The 18959-nt window shown below is 35.1% G+C and overlaps 1 protein-coding gene across 9 annotated transcripts in view; it reads left to right on the top strand.

Annotated features, from left to right (window-relative positions):
* Window positions 1-308: 308 nt before the first annotated feature.
* The window catches only part of PHF14 (PHD finger protein 14), a 183221-nt gene continuing 164570 nt past the window's right edge, over window positions 309-18959 (top strand). For 5 of the 9 annotated variants that reach the window (XM_036010572.1, XM_036010573.1, XM_036010571.1 and 2 more), the window contains exons 1-4: window positions 309-890; window positions 1373-1483; window positions 8915-9714; window positions 16439-16583. In XM_036010572.1, the coding sequence (XP_035866465.1) occupies window position 890; window positions 1373-1483; window positions 8915-9714; window positions 16439-16583 (1057 nt within the window). In that variant the 5' untranslated portion in view covers window positions 309-889. The remainder of the gene's footprint in view (window positions 891-1372; window positions 1484-8914; window positions 9715-16438; window positions 16584-18959) is intronic. The other 4 variants (XR_004899612.1, XM_036010574.1, XM_036010575.1 and 1 more) reach the window with 1 other exon arrangement.

Below are 18959 nucleotides of genomic sequence, written 5' to 3'. Positions count from 1 at the left end.
GATATTTTAAAGGATGCAATTTACGGAAGGAGCAGCAGAAGAGGTCGTATTACTTATGTTTTTTTGACAGTGACTTAAGTTAGCAAATGTCCTTTTACGTAAAATGTACTCTGAGTGAATACTTAAAACCAGAAACCAAACCGGGCTCCGCCCCTCCCCCGAGATTTGAATCGAAGGTGGAGCCTCAGGGATTTGTGGGCGGAGCCACGCGGGGTCTGGGAAGGTTCTCGGTTCCTTCCGGTACTAGTCGACTGCGATCGGCTGGGTCTCTGCTCCGTCTCGGCTCGCTGTCGGTTCCCTTTCGGCTCACTCCGTTTCCTCTCCGGGAGGGAGAGCGGCTGCGAGCCCCGGCGCAGGCGCTCTCGGCTGCTGCTGCACTTGGGGCCCTGCTCTGCCTCGTGTTTTCACTTCCTTCCCTCCGAGCTGTATCCGGGTCGCTGCTTTCCCTATTGTCTCAGCAATCGGCCTGGGACTGTGCAATTTTTTTTTCCTGTTGCTTTTGGTGCAGGCTAATAAAGTTTTTCTTTCTTTTCTTTTTTTCCCCTTACAGTTTTAACGGGGGATATTAACTCTCCAGGCCTGCCGGGTTGGCCACGCTGCCTGGAGCGGAGGGCGCCGGTGCCCGGGGAGTGGTGCCCGGGGAGCTCCGTGGGAAGGGGGCGCGAGAGGCCGGGCCAGCTCGGAGAAGACTGGGGGGCGGGCCGGGGGGTGGGGTGCGGGCGGGGACTGCAGGGGTGCACCTGGGATGCCCCGATCCGCTCGGCGGCACCGCCGATTTTAAGTAGCATCTTTCCGATCTGTTTCCGCGGTCTCAGTCCCCGACCTCTGCGCTGCCTGGGCTCTCGCAGCCTCTCTCTAGTTCTCCAAACGACCACCTCACGGATTCCTTAGTAAGTGTCGGAGGCGCGGGGAGAAAGAACCGTTTCAGCTCTTCAAGAAGTCAGGGCCGGTGGGACACCAGGGCGGGGGTTGGGTCGCTCCGTGGACTCACCCTTCACAGTCCGCGGGAATGATCGCGACTTCTTTTATTCTTTGGACTTTGCGTTTTCTTTCTGTTGATTGTCACGGTGTTTAAATGAGGGATTACGAGCAAGTCACCGAAACAGCACAAGGTGTGCAAGAGGGTCAGCTTCGATTTCAGCCACCCTGGGTTCACCTTCGCATCACCTAGAGGCTGGAGCTGCCCACCTTGCGGCCCGGCCCTCGCGAGCCCGCGTTCCCACCCCAACCTTCCCCAACACCTTTTGCTTAGAAGTGAATTAGATAAAGCTTCTCTGCACGAGGTCCTTTTGTACCTTCCTTCAGCACCACAGCTCTCTCCTGTGCTTGGTGTGATTTTGAATGACGCTGTATTTTTTCCCTCCTTCAACAGTGGATCGCAGCTCCAAGAGGAGGCAGGTGAAGCCTTTGGCAGCTTCTCTGCTAGAAGCTCTCGATTATGATAGTTCAGATGACAGTGATTTTAAAGTTGGAGATGCCTCAGGTAAATGTTTCTCTTTTCCCTTTCTCAGATTTCTGGAGTTGGGTTTATTTTTAGACTTTTTTTAAGAATTGGTTTTGATTAAAATGCCAACTTAAAGTTTAAAGCACATAAATGTCACTTATTTTGTCCATTTGATTTCCCACTTTTCCCTAAGATCCTATCACTAGGTACTGTCGTTACCTCTGTTTCTGTTGATACTTAGATAATGAGCAGGCAGAGGACTTATTCCAAAGATGCAAAAACATTTTCTCTATTCTTTGCTTGAAAATATATTTCTGCTTGTTTCATGGATGGAGGGGAAATTGACAGATATCACTGGGTAGAGTAATGTCCTGACAGTAATGTGAGTCATGAACTGCTCGTGAGCAGGGTTCTTCTCTTTCTAGATCACTTGGCACTCTCAAGGGGAGTTTTACATTTTGTGTATTAGCTCCCTTACCAGAATACAGCTGACCAAAGGAAAAAAAGGGGTGCTTCCTAGTAGCTGCTAGACCTTGTGGATTGGACCTTTCAAAAATCTCCGAGATGTAAAGCATGCATGCTTGCTCCATATTTTGTGATTTTCAAAAACAATGGATTTTTTAAAAAGGTCATATATCACATCGTACAAAACTGGAAAATATAGAAAAGTATGGTGTACTTTGTATCTTCTGTTCACTGTAACTCATATATAGAGAGATACGTCTAAAGTTTTAATTGCAGGAATCTGAGAAATGGACCCAATTATGTTAAGATGTTTTATATAAAAAATACTAAGGTGCACATGAACAATACAAATTACTTATAATTCTGCCCGTTTTGAGTGGAAATTTAAATAAAGTGAAAAATGAAAGCCCTTCCAGTTTCATCCCTTTAACAGTTTAAAAATACTCTTCCATAGAATTTTCTATATTTAGTCATATCTCTCTCCTTGCTGGCCTGCCTTCCTTTCTCTTTCTTTTCCCTGCTAGGGATGATAGGAAGGGATGAAGTTAGGTTGTGTTTTTATTATTACATTTAAGAGCACCAGCAATCAGAATTCGCTTGTGGTTTACTGAGAACTTCTGTTTCTGTAATCTCATTTAGTTTTTAATGTAATCTAGTGAAGGAGATGTTATTTTACATATGACAGAGGAATTGAGTTTAAAGAACTTGCATGAGGTCACTCAAGCCCTAATAGATCTAATCCATATCTTTTGATTCCAAAATTTACCATCTTTTCTCTACTTAGATCCTGAAAAGAGATAGGATATAATCTCAAACTGAAACTACTTGGGTGTTGTGATGACTAATTGAGGTCACTCCCAGTAATCAAAATGTTTATCTTGATTGCTTTTTTTAACCTTTGCTGCTCTTTCTATCTTCCATTTAGTTGATTCACTGACGCTTGGTACTTCCAAAGAAGAGAAAGAATGGGAAGGGCAAGGTGTAAAACCCAAACATACTTTAGTTCTCTTGGTGAAACCTTGGCAGAGAAGAATATTCTTTATGTTGTTTTGGTTTATTATGATCCAGATTGTAAAGTGTGACAAAAATAGCTGAGTCTCAGAAATTATGACTTACTTGAATACCTATCTGTGAAAAACTCCAAAACTTAATTTCTTTAGGTATTGTGTAATTAGTTTTGTGGCAATAAATTCTGATTTTGTAGATTTTTTTTTTCTTTTTGCTTATTGAGATGGAGTCATTCACAGGTATCACTTTTAGAAGAGTTAAAACAATTTAATGGTACAAACTACTTTCTCAAAATAATATATGGTATCAAGCTGAATAGAGATTCCTGACTTTGTTAAATCTCAATCAGAGTTAATGGGAATTATCTATTATTTGTGGTAAGTGGTAGGATGAGTTATGTTAGCTCTTAATTTTATTTAAAAAAATCTAAAGGTACTAAAAATCTATATACTTTCTGTTCTGTTTTGTCATAGTACCTAGTTGGCTGTACTTGTAATTTACTTTCCTGGCCTCTGGGGTTATTGGATTTGTGACCCCAAGTCAAAGTTTATCTGTGTAGTTCTTGATGTTATTGTAAATGAAAGTTCAGTAGAAAATGATTTTCTTTAAAATAGTTCATAGTCAGTAGAAATGGAATGTTATTTTCTGCTCTTGGTTAAGGTGCATTGGTGTCTCACATAGCTGAGATGTCGGCTTATTCTAGGTAACCAGTGATTATTCCTGTTTGAATCTTTTCTCTGCCTGAGATAGTGGACTCTTACATGAAATAAGACATTAGATTCATCACTGGTTTTCAGACATGTTAACATTGCGGAATCCCAAGCCTACTTATGAATGGGAGGTTAAATTGAAAGTGGAAATATAGTAGGTAACAATTTGTTGATCATAGCTTCTTTCTAGAGATGAATGAATTACTGACTTCCTTGGAACTTAATGTTAAAGTGCTTAGCTTGATTGGCTGCAATTTTTATCTGAATTCTGTGCATCAGTTTCTTCTGATCTTTACTTCGAAATCTGAAATTCTGACACGAAACTTCATATTTCTGTTGGGTTTTAAGAATAAATATAGACCATTCTATAGACAAAGGTTATATTTAAGACCCTTGTAGGTAAACATAGTTTTATTCATGTATTCCTCAGATGGTAAAATCGAAAAGGATGAATATCACTCAAAAATTATCTGCCAAAAAATTGGCAGGTTAATAATCATAAGTCTTGCCCTGGCCAGGTAGTTCAGTTGGTTGGAGCATCGTCCCCGTATGCCAAGGGTACAGGTTTGATCCCTGGTCATGGCACATAGAAGAGTCGACCAATACATGCATAAATAAGTGGAACAGCAAATTGATGTTTCTCTGTCTCTGTCTCTGTCTCTGTCTGTCTCTCCTTTCCTCTCTTTCTAAAATCAATATATAAACATTAAAAAATAATTATAAACCTCTGCAATTACAAAATTATGAACTGAAAATAGATTATCTTTTATCTCTAATGTGAAGGTAGAGCTAAATTTCTCACTTTTGACTAAGAAGAGTCAATAAATAAACTTAAAAATTAATAAGTGCTAAAATGGTATAGAAGTATATTAGGTTTATGGTGATAACCATCAGAAAAACCATGTGTGGGAATGTTAGACGAAACCATATGAAATTACCAGTTTTTTTAAGATATGAAACTGTCCAATATTGGCAATTTCATGGTTTGGCCTAGTTAAAGTGGTTATATTTGAGACTTAGACCTAGGATTAGGTCTAGGATAGATTATATTTAGTAATCTGCTGTATAAATGGAATCTTTTTGAAGAAAAGTACATATATTACTTTTATTAAATAAGACAAAATAGCAGTGCTGTGTCCCCCAACCCTCTGGCCAAAGTAAGATGGTTAACTTTATGTCCTTAGTCATAGTTAGGTTAATTAGGTGAAATTGTCAGAAAATAATTTAACTGGAAGATTTAGGCTGAGACTTTGCTTTGGTATTATTTGTGCTTAACCTGACTTTAAGTGGACTGAGATATGTTTATTGACACTCTGTAGTTTTGCTTAAAGGCACTTCTGGATGTTCTGGTGAATTCACAAAGAAATAGTGATAACATTAGAATAATTAGGTGAAATAGTGGATAGATGATATAAACCATAATTGATCACTTACAGAGTTCACGGTCTTTCAAAGGATACGGGACTACTTTAGATCGGATTGATTTTAGGAGATTTCATTGAGGACATAGGAGTTAAAGTAGAAAATGAAATCTTGGTGGGGAAATGTTGTTTAAAGTGTAGAGGCTAGAAAATGTTGTTTATTAGTCCTAGATCATGACTAAACAAAAGAATGGAAGAGATGAGCCTGGGGAAGTAGAATGAGGTTACATTGAGGCCTTGTTTGCTAGACCGTGGTTTCTTAATCTCAGCACTACTGACATTTCTTGTTGGATAATTCTTTGTTGTGGAGACTTGTCCTGTATTGTAGGATGTTCTTTAGTATCCCTGTTTTCTCCTTATTAAACGCCAGTAGCTTCTTTCCTACCCAGCACCCTCCAACCCTTGTCCTTTCATGGCAACCATTGTCTCTAGACACTGCCACGTGTCCACTGTGGCACAAAACTGTCCAAGTTGGAACTAGAGGGTGAGTTGTGTTGACTGATTGGCTTTTAAAATAGAGCTATACAGCACAGGTGGCAAACAGAAGGCCCTCCACCTTGTTTCTACCCTGCGACAGCACCGAGCTCTCCCTTTACTGTTAAGGAGTAGTTACATGTATACAGTCCTAAAATTACATTAGGCCCTTTGAGGGCAACTGCAAGGCTGATGTGGCCCCCGGTGAAAATGAGTTTGACACCCCTGCTATACAGGGTTTGTCAAAATGGTCACAGGATGCTAACTGAAGAACCAATAGCATGGTGATCTGTCTATTGTCTATTGTGTATAGTTATAATACTAATCACTGTTGGGCTACAGCAATGACCAGAATAATTGAATAATCAGATTTGATGAGCCGAGGTGATTCTTTATACTGCAAAGCTAACATAAAACTCTGGTTTAAATGATACTGTTTTATTTTTTTGATTTTGTTTTGTTTTTGGTTTTATTGTTTGGTATTTATGATGGAGAGAACTTAAGCATTGAATATTGTGAAGGGATTCTTGAAGGTTGGTATTTTAATTCTGTGACTAAAAAAACTCTTTAACTTTCTATAAGTTGAAATAGCTATTGATTGGAGAGATTTTGATATAGTGTGTGTGTGAGAAAGGTTACCTATTGTTTAACTGAATAGAAGGTAAGGGATTCAATTTTAAATATTTTTTTCTAGTATAAAAATTTTTCGTACAGACTTAGAATTCACTGGTCCTCATGCCTAAGATTAGCTATATTTGAAGTACTTAAATTATTTCTCTAGTCTGTTGTTTTTTTTCTTTTAAGGGTATAAGAGTGATAGATTTGGAATATGGCAGAGTCTAATTTTGCATTCTTAGTGATAGGAAATTTTTCTTCGCAGCCTACAAAAATATAGATAACCGAGGACTCCTAATTTCTCACGGCCATTATTACCGAGCTGTGCTTAAGCTAAATATTTTTATCTCCATCCCTCAAGTGCACATGTACCAAAAAGAAGTGATGACTAATTAGATGAAGCTATTTTTCAGAGATCAAAGGGAAATAAAATTTGGCATATTCCTGATGCCTGTGAGGAGTATGGCTAGTATGTTATATTTGGAGAAGGAAGTGTTGGATAAGCCAGAGGATTAGGATTTGTGGAAGAATCTCACAGTTTTCTAATGATATGTTAACAATGTTAAACACTTAAATCTTTTAAGATTTGCTGTCTATTCAGGCATGATTATAAAATAAAAACAATTAAATTTCCTTCTACTTTGAAAATTAATTAACTGATTTGTATTGGCAATAACTACCAAAACAAAATTTAAAAATTCTTGATGTTTGTAAAATTTACTAATAGCGCAGTTGGATTCCTCTCAGTTTTGATCCAGTACCCACATTTGTGCTACAGTTAATCTTACTTCTGTATTGTTATGTTTTTATTGGTAAAGTAATTAGGAGTACTTCTTAGGTAATTCTAAAAAGGATTCTAGAAGCTGAGTCCAGAAGAAAAGTACCATTTCTCCATCTCCCATCTCTCTTAATTATGACATTGTTTGCAAGGTGTTCCTCCTTTCTTTAGTCACTGTGCACAAAGATTCTTTTTTGCCTTAGAAGTGTTTAGTCAACTGTATTTATTGTTTAATAGACCTTTACCTAAAAATATCTAGAAATTATTATTTTTTTTTTACCAGAAGTAGTTTTTCTTGGTAGGTTAGATTTAATTGTTGTGAGTGGTATTAAAAAAATCAAAATTTTCTTAATGATTTGTAGGGCTATTAGACTGAAAGAAGTCACCTTTTATGTGAGTGATATTGGACCCATACACTTTCTGAAATCCAAGGAGCTAACAAATCCAGATATGTTCTAAGTTTGGCACAAGGTTATTTGATGATAAAACCTGACTGGTGCTGATAGGAGTTTATTTGTAATGTTTGTTGGTCATACTTATAAATATTTGTACATTTTACTGCAGAAATTTATGCAAGATTGTTTAGGATGAGAGTGTTTTTTCACAACAGTCCTGAATAAGCTACGGATACCTGCATGATAATGTACAGATGGACAATGATTTTATAAGATCAGTCGACATCTGCCAAATGTTAGTCTTTTTTTAAAAAAATGTGCCTAAACTAGCAGGATATTTTTAAATCAGCCATTTGTAAAGGATTTTTGAGCTATTTAAATACCAGGTCTAATTGTAGACAACTTTCTTTTATATTTAATGCCCAATTAATAATACCAGCTAAGGCTGGTTAACAGAAAGTAAAATGGTGTGGAATCATAGACTTTTTTTTTTATCATTTATTATAACCCTTTTCTTGGTTATGCGTGCAAAATATTCATCACCCTACAGATTTTACTATTGGTGTTGACCATGACCTGACTATGACTGGTTTGTTTCCCACTTCCTCCTTTTTTTCTCCTCCTTCTTGTCCCTCTCCCCAGAGTTTTAGACTTTTATTTATTTGATTAGGCATAAAGATGATTAGGTTACTGAGTAGGACTGGGTTAAGAGAGCCTTGGCTGTGCTAGGCAAGAGCGGAAGGAACTTGCTAGAAGGCTTATAGTCCTATGTGAACTCTGTAATGTCCTTAGCCTATTTTCTCAGTGATTATTGTGGATGCTCATTTCCAAGATGGCTCGTTTTTAAAAAAATCATTACTTTCTTTCAATCTAGGGGATATAGCAGTTACTGCCTAGAATTTTTGTATGTTGAGGTGACCCTTTTATTGATATCCTAATAAGTATCCTAACAAACAGGAAAATTGATAATTTCTCTTACAACTTCCATTTTCTGTGCCATTGCTATTATCTCTTCTCATCTGTGTCTTTGGTGCTTCTAAAATTGATTGCTATATTAGGGATATGATACAAGGTGACCAACATAAATATCTATGTTTAATTTTTGTGGGTAAAGCATGAAATGATAAAGCTTTCTGGGCCAGGATTTTCTTGTTCTGATTGTGACTCAGTGCTTTTAAGTCCATAAAGTTTATGAAAGGAAGATACAAGGGAAGAAAAATTTGGTGTGTATTCTGTTATTGAATTAAAATCCAAATCAAGTGCCCAATTTAAAAAGAATGATTTTTACTTATAAAAAACTTCTAGGGTACCATATATAGCATGTATTATGACAAAGCAGTGCTCCTCTTTTTAAAGCATATTTTAATTTAGAGTTACATATATTCACCTTCATTAGTACTATATTGAACTAAAACCATTACACCAACTTCATCGATTTATTATTTAATCAGGTTAGTAATGTCTACCATCCTTTGACTTAAATTTGTTTATATTGTTTTGCAAGTTACTCACAGATTTTGGTGGTTTCATTTGTGTCAACGTTGTGTGTGTGTGTGTGTATGTATATACATATGTGTGGTTTTTTTTTCTCATATTTTCAACAGATTCTGAAGGGAGTGGTAATGGAAGTGAAGACCCCTCAAAGGACAGTGGAGAAGGTTCCTGTAGTGATTCTGAAGAAAATGTTTTAGAAGAAGAACTGAATGAAGACATCAAAGTAAAAGAAGAACAACTGAAAAATTCTGCAGAGGAAGAAATACTGTCATCAGAAAAACAGTTGGTTAAAATGGAAAAGAAGGAAGAAGAAGAAAATGGAGAAAGACCTAGAAAGAAAAAGGAAAAAGAAAAGGAAAAAGAGAAGGAAAAAGAAAAAGAGAAAGAGAAAGAGAAGGAGAGAGAGAAGGAGAAAGAAAAAGCAACAGTATCTGATACTGTGGCTGCTTCTGCTGCTGCCCCCTCACCAGCCACGAGTCCTCCTGCTGTTAACACATCTCCTTCAGTCCCCACTACAACAACAGCTACAGAGGAACAAGTCAGTGAGCCGAAAAAGTGGAACCTTCGTCGAAATCGACCCCTTTTGGATTTTGTATCCATGGAAGAACTGAATGACATGGATGACTATGACAGTGAAGATGACAATGACTGGCGACCTACTGTAGTAAAGAGAAAGGGGAGATCTGCATCTCACAAAGAAGGAAGTGATGGAGACAATGAGGATGATGAAGATGAGGGAAGTGGGAGTGATGAGGATGAGAATGATGAAGGCAATGATGAAGATCATAGCAGCCCTGCCAGTGAAGGGGGTTGCAAGAAAAAGAAGAGTAAAGTTCTTAGCAGAAACAGTGCTGATGATGAGGAACTGACCAATGATAGCCTGACATTATCTCAAAGCAAGAGTAATGAGGTAGATCAACCCAATTTTTATGATATCTGTCTGTCTGGGGAAAAGGGAATTCTCTAAACCATTCTACTAATTATATCGAGTGGCTTCCTTGAAACCCTATCTATAGACATTGTGGGAGTGAATGAGCACCCTAAGTAGCACTTATTCATTTGACCAACCAACCTTTATTGAGTACCTACTGTTTGTCACCGTTCTCAAGGAGTTCACAGTCATCGTTCTCAAGGAGCTCACAGTCTATATATTTAGAGGAATATTTTTATATCCGTAGACTTGGGAAATGGTAGGAGTTTTCTTTCCCCATTCTGTTCTCTCACTCCATTATTCATAGGACTGCTGAATGGTGCTAACTGGATTATGAGAAAGGGCTCTTGTCTTTCAACTTAGTTATAGTCATATCCACATAAAAGGTGAGACTTTTAGAATACTTTAGAGCAGGGCAACAAGCAGCTTAATGATTGTCTCAGACTTTTAGAGATTCATTTTCAAGGTTAATTACTTCACCAGTTGTAGCACCATCATCTGAATAGTCACTAAATCTTTGCTTTAGATGCACTGGAGTAGGTGCAACTATATGTTTACATGTATTTACTAAATAAGTTCTCTCCACAAAGAAATGAAAACAAACATTTCTATCACAAAACAAACATTTCTGTCATAAAACTACAGTAATGACTCAGTTCTTCCACTTGAAGTTCTGCTACTGAAAGTTAGGTTTATCCATTGGGCCTGAGATGCAACATTCAAGACTCTTCAGCCAAACACATCTGTGTCTCTTTGTCTGTGTGTTTATGTATTTGTTCTTCAAAAGAAAGATTGAGTTGTCTTCTCACATGTAGATATCTGTTGCATCACATGTAGAACTAGAATAATTAAGTCTGTCATTTTGTTAGCATGTTTATAGTCATGATTAATTGTCATTTTGTTAGCATGTTTACAGTCATGAAAATTCACGTTTTCACTTTATCAAGCACTTATTTTTGTTTTTTCTTCATACCATTGCAATAGGTTAAACTGGTAGAAAAATTTTCCTTTTATGCTTTATTTGTTTTTTTACATTTCTTCTGCTTACAAATTTTATATAGTGGTGATCATCTTAACTAAGTTTTATTTAAAAATTTGATGATTTTCTTAAATAATATACAGCAGTCTATGAGGGGTTATATGTTAGTAGAGATGAAACAACAGTTTATATTTTAGATTATAAACATTTTTTTAACTTCTAGTTGGCCCACTTTCACATGAAGAGTGTTGCTTACCTCTATTGCTCTCCTAATTCTTATCTTTAGGTAAAGGAAAATGTCATTTGGAAAATAATGTATTTATAGTGATATAGCACAGACAGTTCCATATTCTCAATGCCAGTTTATGGAAATAGAACTATGGAAAGTCCAGTTGTTCATATTTGATTTTTAGGGATGTATCTAGTTCATTTTATAGCACTTAGTATTACATCTGTATTTACTGAATAATTTTACCTTTGGCAGCATCACTTCCTTACTTCATTTTTATTAGTCTGACATTCACAGGGTAGGCTGGCTAATGATAGAGCCAGTATGGATTAGATTTATGCTAAGGTATGGGGAACACCTGCATATGTTTAGAAATTTGCCACATAAAGTCTGCACATTATCCATGTGTTCATAACCTGTAATACGTAATGTATTGCTAAAGATGTTGTAGACTATTTTTATGATGCATTTAAAGGCCACATGTGCTGTTTAGTTTTTCCTATCAGAAGAGACTTTAGTAAATAATGGGGTTTGATCTATTTAGATTAACAGTCCCAAAGGATTGAGATTCCAGAGCATTTCTTGGAAAAGTGCCTTTTCTTCTTAATTAGCTAAATTAATTCCTCTTCTGTTATTTATGTTAATTTTTCTTTTGCTTTTCCCAATGGAGAAATGTTGAAGAGCTTATAGGAAGTTAATTTTCCCTGAATAACATTATACCTGAAAACCTGATAACTGTTTTCCCCTCCAAGACTAGTATTGAAATTCTTCAATATTTATTGTAGTTCTATTTAAATGTTACTCAGATATTAGATTTTAATAAAAAACTAATCAATTTGACAAAATAGACATTAAATTAAAAAATGAATCAATTGAGATTATTGTCTTATGTTTTCACATTTCCTGTTCATATGATCTTAGCTTTGTAAAAAGAGAACTAAAAGTAATCCTAGTTGCCCTAGAGCTAATGGTTGTATCTTCCTATTTTAGGTAGTTATACCTTGCCAAGGGTCCATTAGTCAAGCTGAATATATTTGATTATATTTGAAGTATTATATTTCCCTGCTTTTCCTCTAAGTTTTCAGATACTATTTTGTAGCAGAGATAGGTAAAATGTGGCTTTAGCAGTACATAATAGAATTATATTTAGTTTATAAACAGGTATGTTTTTTTTTCTTGGCTGCTATGTCAGGTACTTTGTAGGGAAAGGATGTTAGATGTCATGTAAAGGATGCCCAGGAACTTTCATAATTTTGAAGTTTCTTAGGAGAACTTGATTTTTTTTGAGCAGGGGCCTTTTATAACTATTGGCTCTTAATGTCCTTAACATACCTATCTATGCTGTAGACCTTAAAAATACTCTAAAACAGGGGTCCTCAAACATTTTGGTCTCAGGATGTCTTATACTTTTAAAAATTATTAAGAATCCAGTCCTGGCCAGGTGGCTCAATTGGTTGGAGCATCGTCCCATGCACCAAAAAGGTTGCAGGTTCTATTCCTGTTTATGGCACATACCTGGGTTGCAGGTTTAATCCCCATTTAGGGCATGTATTGGAGGCAGTCAATCCATGTTCCTGTTTCTCTCTCTTAATCTCTTTCTCAAAATCAATAAACATCTTCAAGTGAGGTTTAAAGAAAGTTTTGAGAGTTCCCAGTTATTTATGTAGGCTATATATCAATATTTACCATTTCAAATTAAAACTCTGAAACTTCAAAAAATTAGATATATGGAGGCACATAAGTTGTCAGATCAATAATGCCATCCCATTTCATGTAGCTTGTGAAAAACTTGACCTTATACCCATGATAGAGAGTGAAAAAGGCAAATAACCTTATTATTATGAAAATAGCCTTTAATTTGTAGACCTCCCTAAAGGAGAGTTCTCAGACCATATCTTGAGAACCACTGTTCTAGAATTGGGCATTTTTTGCATATGGACACATGCCTTTGTCAATGGTATTATGGAATTTTTGAATTTGGCGCATTATGAACAATCCCCTGAGTATGGTTATGTGTCTTTTCAAACTTTTATTTGAAGCTTTAAGATTCACTAAGATTATCTTATGTTTTAGTTTCGTGAAGTAGATTTTTTGGTGAGGGCTGTATAGTTTTTTCAGAGACTGGTTCTCGTTTTTCAGGACTTTAAAACTAGAACTTTGAATTAATATATGACAAAAAGTCATTACAATAGAAATTTTCAGATGGAAGTCTTTTTAAAAATAAAAACTCAGTTATATTAAATGGATATCAGTGTCTTGCCTTGTGGAGAAATGACAGTTGTCATCTGATTTGCTAATTAAAATGTACTAATTTGGCTGAAATTTATAAATAGCCGATGTGTTTAGGGCTTCTTACTAATCAGTTGCCTTTTTACATATTTCAAAATAAAACATTTCTTTAAGTCCAAAAAAAATCAATTTATAACACTGTACAAAAATGACTTGAGATTCTTAAGAATTTAACCTTCTCTAAAAACACAGAGGAAGAACTATGGGTCCAACTTATTGCTATACTAATTTTTTTCTCTTCTGCAGGTTAATAGATTTCTTTAATTCTGGTTTTACATGAAGTGTGCTGGAATTTCCTTCTATTAAAAACACACTTAACTTAGAATTTACCCTGTATATACATTATTTATAATCATCTATGTGGCATACACACATAAATGAGCATTAAACATATTTTAGAGCCTTCGGACATGAAACTGTTGGCCAATAATATAATATTTGGTATATATTTTAAGTCCCCAGAGAAAAATGAGATTATTTACTATAATTAATTTACTGTAGTATCCCGTTTATTCTTACCATCACCAATAGATTCCTTTCAGTCATTCCATAACATTAAAGTTATATTCTAGTTGGTAAACTTGAGCTATTTGAAACTGACTTTCCCAATTTCTATTTTTATGTAAAAGTATTATTTTCAACTGATACATTGTAGTGAAAATGTTATCTTAACTATTTTCTCCAGAAACTTAGTATATAATATACATCTTTAGAAATATCCTAATAAAAATCGATACTGAATTGGCTTTTATACTCTGATTATAAGGATTCTTAAACCCATGTTTGATCTATTGAAGACACTTTGAGCATAATTTTTTAAAAGAATGTGTTATTTAGGTCTTCCCACTGAAGCATAGCTTGTCAGCCATTGTATTGGGTAGTATTACATTTCTAGTAAGAGTTTCTAATGATGGGGAGCAGAGGGCCAGAGACACTTGTTAAATTTGTTTCCTCTGTCTCTAAATGATAATATGTATAGAAGTTGGTACAGGTATAATTTAGCTACTTAGACAGTTTTTTTTAAAAATTTTTTTGAGCAAAATAGAAGAATTGGTAAGTAATGGAATTAGAGCTACCAGTTCATGTCAGTTTTTCTGATCCTTAGAAATGTACGTGTTTCCACATGGATAAACCTTTTTTTTGAAAGGCTGATTTATTGTAATTCCACCAGAGAAATACTGTCAAAGACCATAAACATGAATATCATACCTCTTAGACATCAAACTCTGGTTACTAAGTTTTTTCCTAGTCTGTGAAAAAGTTACAGTAACTATGTTCATTGAGACTCACAACTTTTATTTTGGGGTTCCAAGGAAGATTCCTGGTGTAATAAATGGTCAGCTCATATTTCTCTATTGACCCCCCTACAAGAAGTACAGAGGAATGGGAACAAATCTTTATTGAGTACCTAGTGTGTCTTGGGAACAATTTTTTAAAAGATTTTATTTATTTACTTTCAGAGAGGGGTAGGGAGAGGGAGAAACAGCAATATGTGAGAGACACATTAATTGGTTGGTTGCCTCTCATGTGCCCCCAACTGGGGACCTGTCCCGCAGCCCAGGCATGTGCCTTGACGAGGAATTGAACTGGTGACCTTTCAGTGAGCAGGCCACTGCTCAATCTACCGAGCCACACCAGCCAGTGCTCAGGAGCATTTTTACATATATTATATTATTAATTCTCACAACCACCCGAAGAGGTAGGTATTATTTTTATCATCCCATTTTACAGATGAGAAAACTGCAGCTTCAAGGTTCAATAGCCATTAAATGAGAGATGAAAATGAAACCAAAGTACTTTTGACTCTTAAGCTAAATGCTGTTACATTGAAACATGGCTAATGAGATGAAAATCTGGGCAGATTTTTTTTTTGCTCACTGTACCAAAGTATTGTAAAACATGTTTTCTTTTTAGGAAGTTTTTACCTTTATTTGTTTGTCATGTATTAACTACTTTGCTTTTATAATAAAAGGAAGCAAAGTATAAAATTTAAAGTACTAGAGTTCTCAAGAGAAATGTAATACCTCCTTGTTGACTTTTGCATTCATTTCTGATTTATTTTACAGATCAACTGAATGTTTAAATGTATTAAACAAATATATTGAAAATGTCATTGTGACATCCAGGTATCATTCAGATGTCATAAATTGCTATTATTACCTTGTAATTTGGTTAGTTTAAAAGAATGTAAAAATATAAAAAATAATATGAAATAATATATTTAGTGCATAATATGGAACTAATTTATTTTATTTCTGAATATGGTTAGGTTCTTAAATGAACATATGTAGACTCAAGTGCTATTTTTTATATATAATATGAAGACCAATCTGTTAAATATGACAAGAATCATCATTTTGTTAATTTATCCTTTAAAGTTTAAATCCACAATGTAGAAGGTTTAAATTAAAAGAACCAAACTCTTCCCTTTCTTGAAATTTTATCTTTTTATACTTTACATCTTTCTTTCTCCTATATTACAATTAGCCTGGTATCTTTATCACCAGTTTACACTAGATATTTCTTGACATAAACCCAGTAGAGTGCTCTGACTTCTAGTAACTAGTCACTCTGGATCCTTTTTTAGATGGTTTTCTGTACCCGCATACACATTCGCCTAGGTAGGTGCTCATGTATCTGTCATCCAGTAGGTGAATGACCCTGGAACTTCTGAATTCCCCCTACACACTTGAGGATTACAGAGTCTGTAACTATGCCATCACATACATAGTTGCTTATATGTTATCTTGAATTGATTTATTCTTGTTTAATATATGTGTGTCTTGTCTTCTCTAGGTAGGATCATAAGTTTCCAAAGAGTAGGAGCCTATTGTTTTATACCTTTTAAACCAATGCATAGGATTAATGATTATTTATGGATTAATTTTTCCTCTCCCCTAGTTTAAGTTTAGACTATAATTCACAATGGCAAGGCAGATGTAGAGTTGTTGGATGCGTGTTTGCTTTGTCACTTCCTAGAGAAGAGGGTATGTGGGACTTGCAGAGAAATGAAAAATTAAAGGGCTTTTACAGGGTCCTTGATGAAGAGGCGAACTTCTCAAATGCAGCCTACTCTGAATTACTGAAAAGACAGAGAATTCAGCATAATTTTGAAAATGCATAAAATCATTTAAAGTGAGAATTTTATTTGTTAAAATTACCTTTTAACTTAAATATGTGATTTTTCTGATATATTTTAATATTAGGACTCGCTGATTCTTGAGAAGAGTCAAAACTGGAGTTCTCAAAAAATGGACCATATTCTGATTTGCTGTGTTTGTCTTGGAGATAACAGTGAAGATGCTGATGAAATAATTCAGTGTGACAATTGTGGCATTACAGTCCATGAAGGTAATTTTGCTTTGTTTTTTTTCTCCTTTTAGAAATGGCTGGTCAAAACTGTGTTATAAAAGTAAAATCAACTCCTTTATATTTGTACTATTCTAAGATTTTTCTATACTGTTTCTTTTTAAAATTATTATTGTTTACGCTGTTACAGTTCCCACGTTTCTCCCCTTCCCCTCCCTCTTCTATACTGTTTCTTTTTAAAATTATTATTGTTTACGCTGTTACAGTTCCCACGTTTCTCCCCTTCCCCTCCCTCATCCAACCCTACCTTCTTCCCTCCCCAAGGCAATCCCCACCTTGTTGTCCCTGTCCTTGCACTGTGCATAAATACTCTTTGCCTAATCCCTTCACCGTCTTTCATCCTGTCCCCACTTCTCAGCAGCTGCCAGGATGTTCTATGTACCGACCTTCTGTTACTATCTTGTTTGCTACTTTATGTTCATCAGATTCCACACATAAGTGGGATCATGTGGTATTTTTCTTTTTGCTGAGTCGCTTAATTCATTTAGCGTGATTTTCTCCAGGTTCATCCATGCTGTTGTGGAATGCAGGTTTTCTTGTTTTTTACTGCTGCGTAGTAAATAAATGTACCACAGCTCTTTTATCCACTCATCTGTTGATGGGCACTAGGGCTGTTTACAGATCTTGGCTATTGTAAATAGCACTGCTATAAACATAGGGGTGCATATACTTTTTTGTATTGGTATTTTGGGATTCTTAGGGTATAGTCTCAGAAGTGGAATCGCTGGGTCAAAAGGGAGTTCCATCTTTAATTTTTAAAGGATACTCTATATTATATTCCACAATGGCTGTACAAGTCTGCATTCCTACCAATAGTGCGCAGATGTTTCAATTGGTATAAGACATACTGAGTCCTTAAAGTATGATGGGTGTTATTTTTTCAGATTATGTTAATTTTAAATGTGTTTTCTCAATTTTTAATTTAATCCTTGGGGGCGATATTGGTTACTATGATTGTGTAAGCTTCAAGTGTACATTATGTCATCTGTATATTGTGTGCTCATCACTCAAAGTTTAGTCTCCTGTTACCATAGGTTTGAACTTCTTTACCCTCAACAATCCCCCCTCACTCTGAATGTGTTTTTAAATAATTAAAATAGAAATCTTATTATGTGGAAGCCACAGTATTTCTTTGATGGTCAGTGTTATATTTTTTCTTCATGCCATTATTTATTTCTAGTTTTTCAATGAAATTTAGATGTAGAAAAAGTCTAATATGTTAGTCTAGTAGAATGTATTACAGTATTTAAAAAGTTACATTTTAAGTCTAGTGATGTTATACACTTCTTTCATAGTTATTTTAAATTTTGAACTTGAAAAGAGAATATATAGAGGTCATTTTTTAAATCTGAAATAGGAGTCACTGTAACATATTGAAAGTATTTTTCTTGCTTATAATTTTCATTTTTATTTTTTACTTAAAATTTTTATTTTGATGTAATTTCTGACTTACAGAAAAGTTATAAGAGTAGTACAAAGAAGTCCCATTTTTTTTACTCAGATATCACAGATGGTAACATTTTGCTATACTTGTTTTATGTACTCATTTGTATAAAACTTTTTTCTGACCTCTGTGAGAGTAAACTGTAGATATAATGCTCCCTGTACCCCTGAATACCTGTATGTATTTCTTAAGAAAAAGGGCATTTTCTTATATACTGGTAACCACATAATTATCAAAGTCAGCAAATTAGCACTGATAGAATACTATTATCTACCCACTGTATTCACATTTTTTTACCTATCATCCCAATAATGTTAATTCTAGCAAAATAAAATCTAGAATCATTGATTTCATTCAGTTGTCTTGACTATTTGGTCACCTTTCATCTAGGAAATATCCTGAGCCTTTGTGTTTCATGCTATTGGTATTTTTTAAGAATACTGGCCAATTATTTTATAGAATGTCCTTAATATGTTTTTAAAATGTTTTTTTATCATCAGATTCAGATTCAGATTATGTGCTTTAGGCAGGAATATCACAGAAGTTTCATTGTATTCCCAGTGCATCATATTAGAAAATGTATAATGTTTATTTGTCCAGTTGCTGGTGATGTTACTTTGATCGCTTGGCTGAGGAGATGTCTTCAAGGTCACTCTGCAGTAACATTTTATTTTTTCCTATCAGTTACTGTATTTAGCCATGTGTAATGCGCACTCAGGTTTTTGGCCCAAGCTTTCAGGAAAAAAAATCTTTCATTTTAATTTTCAATTCAGTTATTTATTTGTTTATATTTAGAAACAAAACCAATTATCATATTCTAGGGTATTATTTTGCATACAAGTATCATTATTGCTTTCTAGACTTACACTTTTAATGCATAAGCATAAATAAAAGAATTAAAAACATTTATATAG

This window comes from Phyllostomus discolor, chromosome 10 (genome assembly GCF_004126475.2).
Source record: "Phyllostomus discolor isolate MPI-MPIP mPhyDis1 chromosome 10, mPhyDis1.pri.v3, whole genome shotgun sequence".
Taxonomy (NCBI): Eukaryota; Metazoa; Chordata; class Mammalia; order Chiroptera; family Phyllostomidae; genus Phyllostomus; species Phyllostomus discolor.
This window is presented reverse-complemented; position numbering and strand designations above follow the sequence as displayed.